The sequence below is a fragment of the Apaloderma vittatum genome, unplaced genomic scaffold, assembly GCF_000703405.1.
Source record: "Apaloderma vittatum isolate BGI_N311 unplaced genomic scaffold, ASM70340v1 scaffold6540, whole genome shotgun sequence".
Classification (NCBI taxonomy): Eukaryota; Metazoa; Chordata; class Aves; order Trogoniformes; family Trogonidae; genus Apaloderma; species Apaloderma vittatum.
The window spans coordinates 72,594-91,370 of NW_009692798.1; the positions used below are offsets into that span (position 1 = coordinate 72,594).

At 37.4% G+C, this 18,777-nt stretch overlaps 1 protein-coding gene across 2 annotated transcripts; it reads right to left on the reverse strand.

The window, feature by feature from the left end:
* Nucleotides 1-51: 51 nt before the first annotated feature.
* KITLG (KIT ligand) lies at nucleotides 52-18,463 on the reverse strand. 2 transcript variants are annotated; one of them, XM_009868535.1, is made up of 9 exons: nucleotides 18,393-18,463; nucleotides 13,641-13,820; nucleotides 11,605-11,767; nucleotides 10,607-10,706; nucleotides 9,563-9,564; nucleotides 3,958-4,067; nucleotides 3,388-3,464; nucleotides 1,672-1,755; nucleotides 52-449 (listed from the first exon to the last, which is right to left on the reverse strand). In XM_009868535.1, the coding sequence occupies exons 1-8, from the start codon at nucleotides 18,429-18,431 to the stop codon at nucleotides 1,716-1,718; spliced, it is 711 nt and encodes a 236-aa protein (XP_009866837.1). In that variant the 5' UTR covers nucleotides 18,432-18,463; the 3' UTR covers nucleotides 52-449; nucleotides 1,672-1,715. The 2 variants fall into 2 exon arrangements, with proteins under 2 accessions (XP_009866837.1, XP_009866908.1); XM_009868606.1 differs by lacking the exons at nucleotides 52-449; nucleotides 13,641-13,820 and having other exon boundaries at nucleotides 1,709-1,755.
* Between the last annotated feature and the right edge of the window lie 314 nt (nucleotides 18,464-18,777).

Consider the following 18,777-nt stretch of genomic DNA (forward strand, 5'->3'; position numbering starts at 1 on the left):
TTCTGCATGTTCTGCCAGTTCAGAGAACTCCATCTGAAGACACCAAGGTAAGGTAGAGGACACAGAACTTAAATTAAGGATGCAAAGGTATTTATGATATTCAATGATTACACATAGTTGGAGGCATTTGAAAGAAGCTTTCTGTTCAGGACATGTACTTTGTTTTCCAGAGTTTGCTGCAAGTATTGATGCAATTAAAAAATCTCCAAATGCCACACAAGGTAGATATTCACACAAAATATAGTCCTGCTAAGTGCACACTCTTCTTGTCATTGTTCAATTCAGTGTTGGTTTCACAGTAACAAACACAAATTGTCCTCATTTCTGTATCATGTCTATGGAGTCATGGGCAGCAACAACAGATGCAGACTCAGTCTGTCACTCCAGAAGGAATACGAATGTGCTTAAAGCTGCTTCATTTATGAAGCGAACATGGAACTGTTACCTGCCTGAAGAGAAAAAATAGAAATTATAATTTTGCAGATTAGTCTTTTTCCCTGTACTACTAAACAGCAGTGCCTTTCACAGACGTGTAACATATTTTTTCTTATAATTTTGGAAACAGATAAGTTCAATGACACTTGCATAGACATTACTCTATTCTGGGAAAAAAAAAATAATGTTTTAAGGTGTATTTTCCTGGTCCAAGAACACACTACCCTGAAGATGTCATTGATGGCATCTAAGGTGATGAAACAACTCTCACGGCTTTATGGGATTGTTAAGTTTGTGCACTTAGGTATCTGGCAATCTCTGTCAGCAAACACCCCTTTGAAGTCATCTGGACGAGCCAATACCAAACCCAGTTTACATCTCTGGGAAAAATCAAACGCCTTGTCCAATGCAGTGATGATTTCTCTTCTCAGTGAGCAGATGTTAGAACAAAGCAGTTAAGGAGACTGGAAATCTCTCAGGCTGCATCTCACTTGATCACAATGAATGCTTTGGAAGACACCTGTGAGAGACTGCTACAGAATGGACTGCAAAACCTGGATTGCCTGTTATACTCTTAATGCTGCTCTTTCCACTCACAATAAAAAATGAAACATTCAGCATTGCCTGAATCTTCCAGATCCTTGCCAGAGATGCTGTGGGTTAAGTACAGCACAACTCCTGTGTTAAGAAGCCCCTTGCCAGAGACGTGCCCCGTTCTGCAGAGGACAGCTGGGAGAGAGAAAGCTCACTCACCTTTGCTGCTCACGCCTACATACTAATGCAACAATGATGTGTCTGATAAGGCTACAAGGACTACAAACTGTGCTGAGTAAGCAACAACTCACAGAAGCTCAGCTCTGCTTGGCCTGTTCTCCTACACTCACCTGCTAGTTCAATGATTTTGTTTTTTGGTCATGCTGCTTTGAAACAGCTGTAGGACAACAGTTGGAGACTTCTCCATATCATCTGCCAAATCAAAAAGGGGAAGCAGTAGCCTTCCCTAATTTTGGAATTCCAGCATATTTCATTTTGTAACATTCAGGTTAAAAGTCAAATGTGTAAATTAATGATATAGGATTAAATACATTAGCTCCTAAAGATCTTAGGTACAAATGAAGCCTACTGATAACAAGTTTTATTTTATATTTTCCCCAAATGGACTCTGAATCACTTTATATCTCAGCAGCCAGAAATTATTAAGCCTATGGTAAGACACTCTCAGCTGTAACAACTTACCAGTACATGAAATAGTAACAGTGTTGAGGGAGAAAAAGCAACAGCTACACTTGTAGATGTTCCTTTTCTTTTTGCTGCAACATACTACAAAAAAAAAAAAGAAAGGAAAAAAAAGTACTTCATTACTACAATGCTACTGTTTCAAGGAAATAGAACGGAAAGGTTTATGTTAGTTACAATAAAAAGGAACCCAAAGTAAGAGAATTTATGTTTGCTATTAGGTCTTCCTAGTTACAGCTGAATATTACAAATTTCTCAATGTGAGGAGGAAGAAAAAAAAAATCCTATATTTAAGAAGGCATCTGATGGAGAATGTATTCAGTTTAAATTTCATGTTAAGGCCCTATCCTGCATTTAACTAATTGTTTCCTCTTTCTTCTTTTCTTCCTATAAAGCAATGTTTTTTAATTTCTGTGAAGTTAAAAGGAAGATGCATGTTCCATTTGGTGAGTTTTAATCCCTATGAGGATAAGGTGAGGGATGAGTTATTTGTAGCAACCAATATACTTGGTGAATACACCCTCTTTCATTCTATGCACTCTACACAAAGAAAATCTGTTTTAAGAATATATTATTGAATCTTATATGAAAATTTCAGCTCCTGTGATCAAACTGCTAGATCAGAATCTTGCCTACTTCTGCCTTCAAGAGTGAGCAGCACCAGGCATTTCACATTGTGTGAGAAGCCTATAGGGTATGACATATCCTTCTGCCATCTGCATCAGATCTTTCCCTTAATACCTCATAGTTAAAATTTGACCAAGCACCCCAAAATATGAGCTTAACTAATACTCTCAAAATGCTTTAGTGTGAATGTTCTAACTTAAAATAACCCTAACTCCTTTTCTGAATTTTATAGACTTCTTTGCCCAAGTCGTGTCCAAGCAACTTTGAATAACTTTAACTGTTATGTCTACTGTACATTTAATTGACTGAGTTACAAAGATTTTTTTCTGCCTAAAAACTTATAAAGGAGTGTTTAAGTATGAATAGAGCCATGAATCACTTCAGGACAACCTTAGAAAGTTATTAGGATTTGAATGAATTCTCATTAGCTGTTTGAAAAAACAAAATAAAACAAAACAAACCAGAAAACATAGATGCTTATATGCATATACCCTGGGGAATGTAAAAAAGTGAAAGAACTTAACAAATGTTAGTGGAAAAGTATTTAGAAGAATTTAGGAGCACGGACAGGAAGATGTTTTTTTCTGTTTATTTACAATGTATAATTCCCATTTCTGAAACATCTGTGTTGAACAGTTCCAACACTAATTCTCTTTTTTGTCATTTGTAAAGAATTTTCCCTGTCCTGCACTTCAAAGTTTCGGATTTTTCAAATTTTTTTTCAATTTTTAAAAGTCTTATTTTGTAACAGAAGTGAATTCTTTGGAATATAATGTATCTATTTATTTATTCTGTATCAACCTATGTTCACATTGCACAGTAAATACCAAAATCCACTTTTTTTTTGTTGCTTTCCCTATGGGTCTCAGCTATCCTTTCTCACAGTAAAGATTAAGGACAGATAAAGTAAGGGTAATGTCCCCTTAAAACAATTTTGTACGTGGAAATTTCTTCCGTACTTCTGCCTCTATAGCAAGACTTTTGTCTGGTTTTTTGTGTGTTTGTCTTAGAGACAGAGAAACCTTCAGGAAGCAGCTCTCAAAGATAAACTTATACTTGTATATAGGTATATAATGTGAACCAATATACCTTATCTCATTTTCCTCTTGACAGTCATGACACTGCGTAGTTTCATCACTTTCTGGTCTGGATTTGGGATGTATTTTCTAGGAACAAAATGCATTAAATATTAATATCCTAAAGCTTACTTTAACAACTCCCTAAACAATTGTTGTGTATTTCAGTTTGCTTCAGATTTTCAATATCTAAATCATCTTGCAAAATGTAGGACAAATCTTGTCATCTAATATACCAGTATAATTTCACTATCAAAGCCTTCGTATTGCAGCCAGGGGCACAAGGGGCAAAAGCAAAAGAATCCCCTTCTCCAGATATAATAGGAGAACTAGGAAATCGGGAGAATCTTATTTTTTAAATTTCCAATTAGACAGTTATCATTCTGATAAGACAGGATTTGTACTTCGGTGGTGGAATTCAAGAATCCGACAACGTAGATTTATATTTGCATGTCACACAGTTCAGTGAAGCTTACAACAGACATCTCTAGCTTTGAAATGCAGAATGGTTCTGTTTTTTCCACCTCCCATAGCTACAAAATGTGGTATCACTATGTACACAATTAAACATAGTATTTCTTACCTTCCAGTATATGGCTCCCAAAACAAAGCCAAGAAGAAGAGACAGCAATGATGTCAGTGCTATGCTGATCCCTTGCAGGCTGGAGCTGCTAATGAAGCCAAGCGCCTCTTCTGTAATTACAGATTCTCGTTAGTGAAGACAGATTTATAGTAGAAAACTATCTTCAGGGCAACTCTATTAGCAAGAGAACTTTTATACACCACCTACATAACAGCATCTTAAATAGCAGAACAGAAACTTCTAAGCACTGTGTACATGAGGTGTACTTCATACAAAATCTCACAGGAAATTTTTGACCACAAAGATTCTCCTCCCATTCTCCTCCCATTTCTGAAGGAGCTGTGTTGAATAATTCCAACACTAGTTCCGTTTCTTTTGTGTCATTTGTAAAGAATTTTCCCTTTCCCAGACTTCAAAGTTTTGGGTTTATCAATTTTTAAAGGTCTTTGTAACACAAATAAATTCTTTAGAAGAGAATATATCTGTGATTTTGTGCATTTGCTTGAGTTCCATAAGAAACACACCACTGACTTTCAATAGACGCTTTGTCTGGCCGCCAATGAACAATAAACACGAGGCTTCTTGAGAGAGGTTAATTTAACAAAGTAAGTCTAACTTCACTTCCGATGTCTGGAAAGGTCCCACTGACTTCAGTAAGATCAAACCCTTGTACCTTGAAGTCTAGCTGTGTATTATTTTGTTGTAATCACATTTTTATGTTTTGTACAAAAGCGTCCCAATCCCAGTCTTCTATGTAAAGAAACAATTCCATTCCCCTCACAGAGAGCTATATGTATGCTGAGACTAAAATGTGGCCCTTCATTTATTTAATCAAGAGCAGGATGCAAAAAGTCCTACAGAGTCACCCTGGGATCCACCTTCTGAAATGCAAAGTGAGCCACAGGAAACTGCTAGTTTAGACACCATCCACCCAGTTTTAGTTCATTTCAAGGTTTCGTGTCTGCAGCTCGAACGGTGGAGGTATTGCCAGATTACAAGAAAAGAACCAAACTGCAAGCCCTGGAAAATTGTAGGTGATTAGATAGAGAGGTGAAAATGGATTGTAGCACTAGAAATTTGTGATGTTCATGCAAACAGTAAATGTCTAACTATGTAGGGTGTGATATACTTGTCCAAGCGATGTGCATTTAGTACATTATTAAACAGCTTCTGAGAAAACCCTTTAGTTTAGGAAGGAGCATTCCCATAACTGGGTGGAAACTCATTTTCTCTGAGATTTTCTGATTGATATTTTGCAAGCTTTTACACAAATGTTCTTTTTATCTCTGAAATTCAGCAGTGTTTTCTAGAGTCACACTGACAGAACTAAAAAGTAAGAAAACAAAAAGTGTAATTTATGTACTACACATATCTCTGTAACACATACACTGTTTAAAAACTCTAGTTTCTGACTATAGTGGCTTTAATTTCACTTGCATCTGGTAGACTCAGCAGACTAAAAGGAAACCTGGGTCAAGCAGAACCGATGCTAGGCTACTGTGAAAGACATCTGTCTACAGAGGAGAAGAGAAAGACAGCATACAGAGTCTACAGAGGGGAACATCAGCTGAAAAAGAGAGGCTATCAATTAGTCTGCTCGGACATTAGAATCAGGAGCAGAAATTAACTGGAGAGACATATCTTTTCACAATCCTAATCCACCACAGATTGTGTATAAAGAAGTTTTGCTTGCAGAACTGACCTTCAAGAAAACAGGACAAACTCAAGTTGGGAAGGGTCTGCCTGAACTTCACAAAAAAAAACCCCAAAACAACCAAACCCCTGTTTATCTGAGAAGAAAATTTCTATACTGATCTTGTGCTCTAGTCAAGAATAATGCAGCAATGGTACGTCTAATACCATTAGCCATTACTTCCAGTGAAATACTGCTGAGTTATGCATCGGAATTGTGTAAATCCTATGGGGATGGTCAGGTTTTCTAAATTCTGCCCCATAAACTTCAGAAAAAAATTGAAAGGTGAAAAAAAAATTAACAAAGGAAAAATTCTTCATGTCATATAGATAATTTATTTGATAACATGTTATGGTAGAGTGTATAACCTCACAAGCACTCTGACTATTCTGCAAAGCTGGGCAACGTGTTATGGCAAACACGCACTTCCAGGTTTTTCAGTGATAGTATAGTACCCTTACTTTTACCATTACTTTTTACAAACTTCAGTGAGTCTTAGACAAAAAGAGCTCCCTTTACAAAGAGGAATCTAAAAGTGGAAAAATCCAATTTCAGAGAAGATATCCCCAATGTAAACGCTTTTTCCAGCATCTGTGGAAACTAAAGGAATTCATGATTAGCTTTCCATGTGGGGCCCTGAAACCTGGGGACAAAGCTTAAATACAGTCAAATTGAGACACCTACCCCCGTCTACCTTGGAAAAATAACAACAGATTTTATTTTTCATAACTTAAATTAATTTGAAAGGTAAGTAACCCACAACTACCTTTAAAAGCAAATAACAACGGATTCTTTAATTTCACTTTCATGTCCAGAAAAAAAGTCTCTTGAAAGATTTGGAGAGAATGAAATGAGTCATGGCAGGTTTCTTCACATGCCTTTTATTTATAGTAACATCTAAATCAGAACTTTGGTGAATTTTCAATCTGGAGAACCTCCCAGGGACCTGCATCCTAATGAAGAAAAGGGAGATAAGGAAAGCAAGCTGGCTGCCAATAGGCTTTTACTCCTTCCACAGGGATCCTCTCCTCTGTTAGAGACTTTAGAGCTGTACTTAGAAAGATTCCCACTCCCCACAGTTTTAAAGGCAGAGTAGGCGAAGGAACAGGAGGAACCAGGTGTATTAGTAACTTTGTGAACTCCTTGGGCAACGCCAGAGGAACTGCTGGTTTTGCAGTATCTCATTCACCTAAAATAGTCTATACAGCAAGGTGCAAAAGAGGAGTGGAAGCAGGCCAGCATCTCTCAGAGTTCTCACTCTGCACCTTATGGAAGAAACCCTTAGGAAGTGAGCTCATCTGATGTACATTTATATGTAATCTTCCTGGACATTGGGATATTAAGCTGTGAACAAAATATATTTACATTAAAAGCCACCCAGCTACACAATGAAGTTATTGAGCTGCTCTCCACCTTGAGCCATGTGTGTAGGTTTAGCAATCAATTATGATTCAAAGCACTGGCTTGGGTTTTTTGCCATACATATCTTAAAGGAATTTTCAGTTTACTTATGCTCAGCTCCAACACAATTACCACAAGATCTTATCTATAAAAATGCAGAGCAGCTCTCACCTGTTCATTAGGGTTTTCCATTAAATATAAAGTTGGAACAAAAGAACAAAGGCACAGAAGGCAACACCAATTGCATTAAGCCATGGGTGAACATTTTCAAATTATGCAATTACTGAATTAAACTACAGTATTCTTTGTTTAATTATAAAAGTAGACCTTCCTAAAAACAGTTACAGAGATCTCTATGCTTACATGTGCTTTGAGCTGTTCAGTACAGAATAATGAAGCTAAATTATTGTGAGGCAAAGACTGAAGAACACTGAACTTTCCATGAAAATATAAATAATAGTGCAGGACTAAATTGCGTCAGAAGTGTTAGTAACAGTTGGTAAGTTCAAGCTTTAATCAGAGAAACATGAGATTCATCTGATGGGGGAGAAAAACAAATAAGACTACTATTTATTGTTTGGTGTAAACACTGAAATAAGAGATCAGAACTGAAGACTTCTTATTCTAACAGTTGTTCTTTACACAGGAACCATCTCGTCTGAATTTTCTAGACTACACATGGTATAATGATCCAGAGAAATATCAATGAGACTGGGACTTTATCTAGTTAATCTGAATTCAAATTGGACTACAAAAGAGAAGAAAACAAAACAGCCTAAATAAATTGGGGCTTGGGGTGGTGGTATTTTGAGAATTTTGTCAGGGAAGATGTGGAGTGGGAACACGTTACAGATCTATATTCAACATTACAAGGATGAAACCAGCCCTATTGCCATGTTTTTTTTAAAAAAAGATAGAATGGAGTAATTGCTCCATTTTACACTTATTCAAGGTAGGACTTCTGGTGTATGTTTAGCCAAAATTCTACTCTATTATACCAGTTAATTTTATTGTTGTGTAATAATGAAGTCACGAAATATGACTCAAAAAATGTAGCAACAACATGAAAAAGATGTAATTTAGCTGATTTATATTATCTACAATATTTATGATAATTATTTCACAAATGATTTTATTAGGTGATGCACTTGAGGTTTATCTAAGTTGAATTTTGAACTAAGCAGTTCAAATCATCTGACTACACAGACTTTATTAACAGATTCAAAATTTATTATTAATCTGGAGGGGTTCTTTGCAAACTGAATGGTCTAGAAATGGTCTAGAAATCATTAATTTTAAATGGTCTAATTTAAAACCGTTTCAAATTAAAGAGGGTCACTAAAAAAATAATATTGCAGTAGTTTGTGTCTGGAGATTTTTTTTCAGGATTCCTCTCTTCTCCAAGTGTTTTCCTTTTTGAAATGTGAATCCAACAGTGCTGTTCTGTGAACAGTACTGAAGCCAACAGACAGGGACCTTGTGCTGGGGATTCTTCACATGGGAAGTGATAACATTTATTCATTGTTGTTCCTTCCAAAGAAGGTAGGGAAAACTTACTCAGCAATAAAGCCAAGACAAAACTAAAATCAGTGCTGAAGACCACTTCGAGGGAGTAAAACAGAGATGCCAATAACGACACCAAAAGTCCCTCTCTGCAAAAGACTCCAAACAGACGACTCAAGTGTAACCAGTCAACATACAATGTTCAAGTTAATGTAATTTAATCTGATTACAAGTTCAAACCACCCCGAGCCCCAGACATGCAGTCCTCATGTCATTTCTACATAAGGCTGTTAACTGATATCCAATTTTCCAATAAATTGCTTAAGAGAATGATTATCAGTTAAAACACACCTGTACAGCATATGGCCAGTCAAGCAATTTCCTTGACTTACTACATTATTTTAATTAGGCTTTTTTTTCTCCTTGATTATCAGTCCAGCTATGAAACAAGATTAATAAACCTGCTTCTGTACTCCCCTGCACAGTACAGATGCAGGTGCCACATTGATGCCCTGCTGCCCAGCATCCCCCCTGTTACTGTACTGGGTCAAACTCCTTTTATCTGAACTGCTCCTGTAATCTATCTGTCTTTCTTTTGGCTCCTCAATCCGTTCCTGTTGCTTCAGGCTGCAGCTGAATATTCTTCCTCTAGCAACGGCAGCAAAAATTATCACATGTTGAGACCTGAACATTTATGGCAGTGAGACTTCTCTTTTCCAGAGAGGCAGGCTGGCAGCCAGGAGGCAAAGGTGGATTTTGTTCCAGCCTTCTCAGAGGGTTCTGAGGAATGATGACTTAAGAACTTCTCTTAATTAGAAAGCAATCAGGGAGGGCTTCAAATCTGACAGAAGCTGTGAGCCAATTAAGAGGTAGCATGAATGGCGATAATACTCCAGAGAATAACTAGATCACACATTCCAAGAGAAGCAGCAGTAGAAGAGACGCAATCTCAGTGGTATCTGTCCCACTGTCAGGAGCTACATTTGTGCCCCCAAGTCTACATCAGACTGCTTCCTTGCCTATGTTTTCTTAAGCTCACGGAGTACCAGTCGCACACTTCCTCATCATACATTTAGATAACACGGACGCTTGTGAAATGAAAGGGGGAAATTGTAATAGAGATACACATTGTCATCCTGTTTTGTCTGGGAAACAGGAACAAGGGAAACAACAATATGGTTAAGCTTTAATCAGCATTTTGGGAACCTCTAAGGAAAATCCCCTTCTTTTGTTCACATGGAAAGTTCCAGAGAGTATTCACCTTGTTATACATGATGTCACTAAAAGTCCCTAAAATTTTGCTGCTTCTCTTCACCCCTAAAATTTTGCTGTTTCTATTCACCTCAGATTCCTATACGTCATGCTGGTTAATGTTGAGGCTCTTAAAGCAACAATGTTGGGCTCTCTTATCTATCAGTGACTGGTTATGTAATACATTTACCAAGACAGATGAAAAAAAAGAGATGGCCATGCCAGAGAGAAGATTACAGGCTGCTAAAGGTGTAGTGACTTTGTCCTTGACCTTATGCAAAAGAATGCCAACTGTGGAGCTGGCCCTACTGTGACTACAGCAAGCAAACATGGGGACTGTCTTCAAATTGGTGTCAAGCTTGGGACTCACATTACTCTCAAAAAGCAATGTAAAGGCAACCTCTCTGTCCACATGAGGACCCTGGGCCTGATTTAGGACAGCTGTTCTGTTCGTTTGGAGCAACTTTCTTTTCTGAGAGTTAAAACGAGGTGTCTTGGGACAGCCAAGTTTGCTGAGCCTGTATGATTAGTGAGACCTCATGACAGCCAAAATGAAGAGACATGTCCTCTCCAAGTTGTAGAGAGCCGTCACATCATTGTAACTTGATAGTATCTCTAAACTTTGATTGGCCTAGTTCATTGCATTTTGATACGACAGCTGAGAAACACATAGTACACCATCCGGCAAGAGTAACTTCCCATTAATTTGCACAATTAATGACACTCCTTTCCTCTGAGCTCTCGTAACAACCAGCTACCAGAACAAAATGGCGACACATATATTAATTCAGTCACTTGTACTTACTGTTACTGCTAGTGTTACTGCCAATGCTGTCATTCCTAAGGGAGCTGGCAGCAACAGGAGGAAACACAAATGTTTTTGTGACAGCGACTCTGGAATCTAAATAGAAAATCAGTGTGTCAGCATTATGTAACTTAAAATACAGTTCTCTCTAGATATGATGATGGGCTATAGGGCTACTCTGATGTGGCTATAGCACCGTCTTAAAACTCTGGCTACAGGGCTGTTTATGAAGTGGATTAAGCCAAAAAAGGCAGTCTTATTAAGAGGCAGATATGTCTACACACTGAGCTGCTGCTGAATAGCTACACTGGAAAAGCAATTGCTTTAAACAAGTTCTTAGGTTATGGCAGTGATCTGCTTCTAGTTACTACTGGTGTAACTGTGCAACTGGATATGTTGCCCTAATTAAAAAGCTAACAGGTGTCACTAAAGAGAGTAAAAGAAAAGAGAATATAAACCTTCCATTTACTGGAAGGATGAGAAGGAGCTGCAGGAGCCTGACTTGAGCTTGTTAAAAATTTTTTTATGAAGTAAACATGGCCCTTTTCAGGAGGAGTGGGATGAATATGGAGGTGACTTCAGGCTGCTGCAACTTACAACTTGTTCTAGCTTCTTATCCCTTCAGCAGTGCAATCTTACGCTCCTTTACTGCCTTATAAAATTTAAAAGAGCTTTAATAGAAGATAGGAAGAACAATGTAAAAAGACAATCCAGGACATATTTGGGATGAAAAGAAACAGAGTAGAGTATTGTGAGGTTATTTAGATTATATTAAGGAATGATGTGTCACTAGGAGCAATGACACTAGTATTACTGCCAGACAGAACTCAACTTAGAACAGAAATGTAAGTTTTGGTGTTGGTAGGAATTTTAACTGGCAGTAAAAAGGAGACACAGAAGTACAGCATCATAACCTTAGCATCTCTGAAATCAAAGGAAAATCACCTACTTATATCTACTTAGATTCTGTTCCCCAAAATGAGAGCCATCTTACCATTCTCTGGTGTTTCTACTGTTGAAGGCAGAATGCAGTCATTCTTATCCAACGTGTCTGCAAACTCTTTGTAGACCTCAATGGTATTATTAAAGTGCCTAAAAAAATCCTCAGGAATGAAGTGACCTTCTTCATAAAGGTGACCATTTTCTTTTATAAAATCCTAGGACAAAATATAGAATTCAGCTTGAAAGCAGGTCAAGAGAGATGCTCATTGCAGCACCTCAACAGATGACAAAAATATCCAAAGATGATACAAAATAGTTTAAATTTTTAACCTGCAGAAGACCAGACTTGCTGTGTACCATCTTCATAAAACATACAAGCTCTCTGATTTGAGGATTTCAAATCAGCCTTGCAAATAGAAATAAATTATTAATCTGATGTTAAAAGATTGCCAAGGTATGAAAGGCAGCCTCCCACCCTACACTGAAAATGAAGAGACTTTCTATTTCCCTCATTAAAAAAACCTACCTTGATTTCACATTACGTTGCAATCTTTTTAATCTGGACACAGGAACATAACACAATCATAGCTATTGCCCTAAGAGTACAGGGAACAGAATACAATAGCGGGGATACACTTCTGCACAGAAGCAGGCTGAGATCCCTGATAAATAAGAGATCCCTTAAAAATAAGAGTAGGACTATAAACAAGGAAGTCCAATCATTCTGAGGTCTAACAGACAAATGTACTAGTCAGACTAAACAGTAAGGCTAAGGGCCATGTTAAGATCATTTTTTTCATTTTTACCTGACTCCGGCTTTTGTAGAACTGTTTCTTATGCCAGCAGGTTGAACCTGGCCTGGGGTTACCCTGTACTCCCAAGAAGGAGGACAGTGGTAATAATACAGTTTGAATAAGTACTAAGGAAAACTTCCTAGTTTTGGCTCCAAAATTATTTTATGTTTAATGCTGAAAGTACTAGGCCTAAGATTACTCTTCTCTAAAGAATTACAGGATATTTACTTCTTCATTCTAAGAAATAAAACTCCTGTTATCCAACCACAGCCCAGCTGAGTGTTTTGAATCATCAGGACAGGAATAGGAAAAAAAAAAAAAAAAAGAGAAAAAGAGATACATTGAAGATTGGATAGAATTGAGTTTGAAATTGAAAGGTAGGGAGTGTCTAAATACCCTCAGCAGTATAATGTCAATATATGACAAGGTTACAAGATTATGCCACTCTACATGAGACTGAGTGTCTTAGTCCATTTAATTCATTCTGGATGTTAAAAAGGTGCAATTACAACAGCTAAGGCCTTAACTTGACAAAAATAAACATATATGGAAGATTAAATCCTTGCCCCAAAGAATATGATGGATTTTGTCCATTTTTTTTCATGGAGACAAAGCCTTCAACTACAGAACTTATTTTTTAATTACTGCTTAGAGCTGGAGAACGGATCAGAAAGTTAATTTCTTTTCCCCCATCATTTTCACACAAGAGAATCAGATGTCTCTTGAGTATGACTCTTGAAATCCTTCCAGCTGCAGTTGCAATCCAGAAATACATGGAAACAGGCTGATATCCTCTAATCTTTGCTGTGTCTTTGTATAAAAAAGTTCATTAAACCACGGTGAAGCTTTCAGAGCTTTAAACACTGTGATACATACTACGAGTATATTAATAGCTTCAACCAAATTATATTTAAATTTACATTAGGATCACTAGCAAAATTAAAAATTTAAGCTGGATGGACAAGGAAGATTTCTGCCAAACAGACCAGAATGAATTAATTATCTTAAAGATGCCAGTTACATTTTTGACTATTTAAATAACTGTATACAGGTCACTGTATACACTGTAATTCCTTGTAAGTCATTTTACTTTGAAGTAGGAGATAATGACTAGCCAACGTTAGCACAGTGTACTCAGTGCATTTCTAAACAAAGGAGGATTTCACATGTACAGGAATAGAAATGAGAACAAATCTAATGAAGCTTTGGACATTTTTAAACTATTATGGAGTACTGTATCCAGAAAGCTCAAATAAAAATATCTAGCATAAACATAAACTCTGTTTATGATTACCTTATTTTTATCAAAAGCTAGGCATGCCATAAGATCATTAATTATCCTTGTGAGATTATTGATGATTGAATAGTTGCTTAAAACATCAGACATATCTGGTATATCTGAAAATTTCTGGAGAAGATTATGTAGGCTCCTTGAAAATTCAGGCACCATCAAATGCAACCAACAGTGATTAGGCTGTCAGGGGATAAAAAGAAAAACAGAGAGGTAGATTAAATATCAGACTTTTGCAAAAACTGGTTAAGCAGCTCAATGTGCAAAAGTAGATTAGATTGTTCTTTCCAATTTACATTATCTTGAAAGTCTAAATTAAAATCCATCTTCTTCAGTGTGGCCAACTTTCTTTTCAGTCCTTTTGGTAAAGTTTCTATTCTCACTGATACTGACATATTTATGGTTGTCTGTTAAGTGTCATCCCTTCATTAAATTCTTAATGAATGCTAAGCATCAGTCTGTTAAGAATTTGAGCCTTGGGACATACTACTATGAAACCTAGTCCATGCTTTCATTAACCTATTTATTTCTTTTAAAGAACTACTGTTTTAAGACTTTTCTCCAGACTTTCTTTAAACCAATCTCAGTGTTCATTTTATTATTGTTACCTTACATAACTTAGTTAACCCTCAAAATTCTTGATTTACATCTCCTTGGAAGAAGGTTTCTGCAAAAGTTTTACGTGAAATCTATGTATGCTTTTATCCGCCTTTAAACTAGTTAGCTTAGTTAACTCCTTCTCTTCAGCTTTTTCATTAAATGTCACTCCTGAGAACAGTTTTTAGATCTAGAAGTCTTTCTTTTACTGAGTTCTGCACAGTTTACAGTGTTCTGCACAGCCTGTCATGGTATCTGCCACATCTGTGCCACTGACACCTACGCAATCAGTTTGCAGATAAAGTCTGTATAGCTGCTCACATGACTGAAACTTGGTCATTATTCTTGCTGCCTCAGAGGAAGGCATTAACTTCTTTTACTCAGATATACATAACAGTGGACAAGTAAACAAGAAAGCCACCCAGCCTAGGAAAAACCCAATATGGTCAGTGAAAAAAAACAAGTAAAGTATTAGTCACACTGTAACATGTGCCGGGAAATCCCTTCCCAATAACTGCTTAATTTTTAATGGTAAATGTCATGGAAATTTATTCCACATGTGAAGCAATTTTTTCAATAGTTGCAAATGTCTCAGGATCATTAAAGTCTGCCAGATGTAGAGATCTTGGCCCAGCAACCCTGCAGTATCACTAAACCAGTTTCCAATTGCTCCCCATTGGATGGGCATCCACTGAATCCATCCACTCTACCTTCTGCCTTGCAGAAATGTAGAAATGCGTAAATGTTTGGTGATGTATCTGCTTCTACATTTAATGTTATTTTACTCAATTTCTGCAATCAACCTGCATACAGATTCTTTATTCCAAAAAAATGTATCCACTACTACCAATATCATCAGCTGGTGACAAATTACTTTCTTGCTGACATGGGTGCCGTTCTGCCTTGATGCGTAAATGTTTTTGATGAGGAAAAACACACATTGCACTGTCCAAGACTAACCAGACTATTAGGCTTCCAGGTTTAGAGAATACATTATTCAGCTCCACCTGAGTTTTCACACGTGTGTAGAACTCTCTCACACACTGATAACAAGTAGTAAGTCAATATTATCACCTTCTGTAATTATCTAAACAATGACTTAAAAAAGAGCAAAACAAAATGTGCGATGGGTGGCGTTTGCCTTGATTTTTTTCTCCTTCAAGCAAAACAATAGAAAGGGAGAAGCAGAAGCAAATGAATCAGAGAAAGCTTGCTGAAACATACCCTGTTCAAGCAGGATGCGCCATGCCATGAACCACTGCCCTCAGAGTCAGACAACGCATTTTCTGCTACTTTGGTGTAGGAACACAGAGACAGAACTTCTGTGCTTCCCTGAACTGCACATCTGGAAACCCTTTTCCTCTGAGGTTTTGTGGGTGTGCATTCTCTCCTCTGGCAGGGGCTGGCAAAAGTTTCTCACTTCTCCTAGTGAGCATTTGGTGATTCCAGCAGGGAATCTATTTTGTTGCTCCCGTGGTTTAGCATGTGCGTGGGAGTCTCCTCTGACTGAACCACTCTGACCCGCTAAGCTTTAATTTAATTTTCAGTAATATCAAGATGTGCAATTACTTGCTGTCTCAATACCTACCAAGCACAGGGAAGAAACTGATGAAATTCAGAAAAGCCATGTTTGCAAGGAGAAATGGAGGTTTAACTCTGATTTTTTGTGTAAACTTTGACCAAGATCTACATTTTAGGGCAATCGCAAACTTAAATTCACTTGTACTTCCAGGTAGTTCTCACTAACTTTTTTTTCTACATCTACCTAAAAGTTTGAAGTTTTTCTCCTCTTTCGAGTTCAGCCCCTACTGCTGTCATCTTTGCCTTTTAACCTTCAGACTACACAGTGCACTCTATGCGAGACTACTTTTACAGCCACTCAGATGCCTTGAGCTAGTGCATAATGCAACAACCCTATGTTTAATGGATCGAGTCAGTCTGTTCTTGTTACATGCACTACACTGGCTTCCCATCTGCTTTGCCTTCTCCCCGCCTTCTTACCTTTAGTCATCTGTATTTCAGATTTGCTACCTCGGGTACATTTCCCACTTTATGTATGCACCGAAGACTGAAATCTATCAAAAAAAATTGCAGGGCACTGTTTCAGTCCTGTCAGAGCTGAATGCAGGGCATTTGCCTTATGCAAAGCCGTCCACCTTGCAGGGACCTCACAGAACCCTGAGCAAAACCTACTTCTTCAGCCAGCCTTTGCTGTGGTGTGCATAACACAACCTGAAATCGCCAGAGAGGAATCTGGCAAAGTGGGATGTGAATACCGCTGGAATACTTCCTCCTGCAAAGGCAGACAGCCAAGAGCTGCACCTTCCATCATCATGACTGAAAGTGGTGGACAAAAAAAAAGCAATATGGAAATCCCAGCTCTGAACTTTTCTTCCTATTTATTTCTTGGCCACTTGTCATAACTGTAAAATGGATCGAAGGTTCTGGATATGATGCAGCAAGACAACACGCCTTTAGACTACAGAAAAGAAACCACGTACTGGCAGCCAAAACTGAACTTCAGAGTGATGTAAGAGTTAAGCGGTGAGAACAACCAGAACTCATTGCTCAAGCAGGCTCCCTGACCTTCTTCATCTGCAGTGCCAACCTTCCCAGGAGCGTAGTGGAGGGAACAGCCCCCAACCAGCCTGGCTCTCAACCAGCAGCTATCGCGCTCATCCCAGAGCCTGGGGAGCAGCGCTCAGCTACGGCTATCCTCCACAGATGTGAATCTCATCACAGCAGGCACCAAAACCTTTGAATTTCAAAAAGCAAATCAGCCAGGGGATGGTGGCAATCAGTCTTAGTTCGTTTTTCTCCAGATATTGTTTGGGGCTTTTTTCAGAAATGAATTTTTTTCCATTAGTTTTAATTATACAAGATCTAGTACCTATAGCATCTATCAACTTCTATAGCATCTGTTCTGCAGAGTTTTTCTGTCTAAAGAATCAAGGTTAAACTGACTTTTCTAAAGTATTCTTAAGTTTTAGTAAAAACCTTCCAACAAAACTCCCAAGAGCACTGCCAGATCTGCCACAATACCTTGTAATCTTGCAGCTCAGGGCCTTTTGCTATCCTGCAACCTCCTTTTCCTCTGGCCATCTTCTTGTTACTTAGGACTGAGAGAATGTTACTTCTGGCATTGTTCTCCAATATCAATATGGAATATTGTTAGATTTGCTACAAGCTTGTAGGATAGGATGCGTTTTCATATTTGTATTGCACGCAAAGTGGGTTTTCATTATAACTTTGTACACACAATCCCAGGTTCTTACATCTACCAGATAATTTCGATCTACTCCTGTATGTGCACAAAGATACATTCTTAAGATAGGAACAATACTGTTCCGTTAAACTGACAAATTAGTCCTTTACTTACTTTTTTCTTTCCTTAAAACAACACAGTATAGCATTGAGCATAACTTTTACTTTCACCTTGTTTCCTTCTCTCCTTTTTCCTGCATTGTATGCAACAACCAAGGGAGCATTTTTAATTTATCGTTTTTTTAAACATTTTTATTAAGGAATAATGACAAAAAATATTTAGTAGAATAAGAAATAAGGTCATATGAAGAAGGTTTTACTATAAAATGTTTTAAAGTTTCAAAGAAGATAGATGATGCTTATTTGAAAGTATCACTATGCATTAACTATAGAATTATATAGACAGATAATACAAAGCATGTCTGAATTAAATAATGTCCTCACTTTCTACTGATTTGTTTAGCTACTGAAATTAGCATTTGCTGAACTTAAGGTTCTCTTTATTGGCTACTCAGTATTTTTTGTGCTGAAATGAGGACATTCTACTGTATATTCCAAACTACAATTAGAAAGAAACTACTTCTTTAAGACAGCAAGAAATTTCTATTCACATGATGAAATAATCCCATAATTTGATTTTTCCCAGAAAATATGTTTAAAGATTTAATATTAATAAACATTTTTCTAAGATTTCTATAATTAAAAAGGTTTGAAGTGACTGAAGGAGTCTCCCTACATTTCTTTTAAATGAACACTTGTGAAGTATATGACAAGTGAAATAACCATTATTTAATTGTAACTTACTAAGGCATAGGACTAGGTACAAAATGTTATGGCCATCACTGGTTCCACTGAGCTACTTTACTGAAATTAACTTGAAGTGTTTGTACATACCAGACTATCCATCTTCGGGACATATTTAAGAGTTATCATATAATCATTTGGGAGATTTCCAACCTACAATAAACAGATAATAGAAATGTTATTACTGACTACAAAAATTAATTCCATCACTGTATTCAACAAAATCTCTCAAACATTCAGCACACATTTTCAGTGACCTACCAGGTGCAAAAGCTTACCTACTCAGCTTCCTGTGGAACTGCTTCTGACTCTTAATTTGCTCACAGGTGACGCATCTTTCCACATCTCTGTAACATTCCCAGGACCAACCTGATCATGTTCAATGCTACCACTTCCCAGACGAATTAAAATCAGTAATGTGGTGAGGAGAAGTGACCTGAGGTTATTCATTAGTGCATTTGCATCTTTCAATGGC

Excerpts from the sequence above, each read along its gene's own strand:
- KITLG (XM_009868535.1), bottom strand. The coding sequence starts at position 18,431 with ATGATAACTCTTAAATATGTCCCGAAGATGGATAGTCTG. Across the intron at positions 3,465-3,957 it reads TGGGAGCCATATACTGGAAG|AAAATACATCCCAAATCCAG; the intron begins GTAAGAAATACT and ends TTTTGTTCCTAG. Across the intron at positions 1,756-3,387 it reads CAAGAGGAAAATGAGATAAG|TATGTTGCAGCAAAAAGAAA; the intron begins GTATATTGGTTC and ends TTTTTTTTGTAG.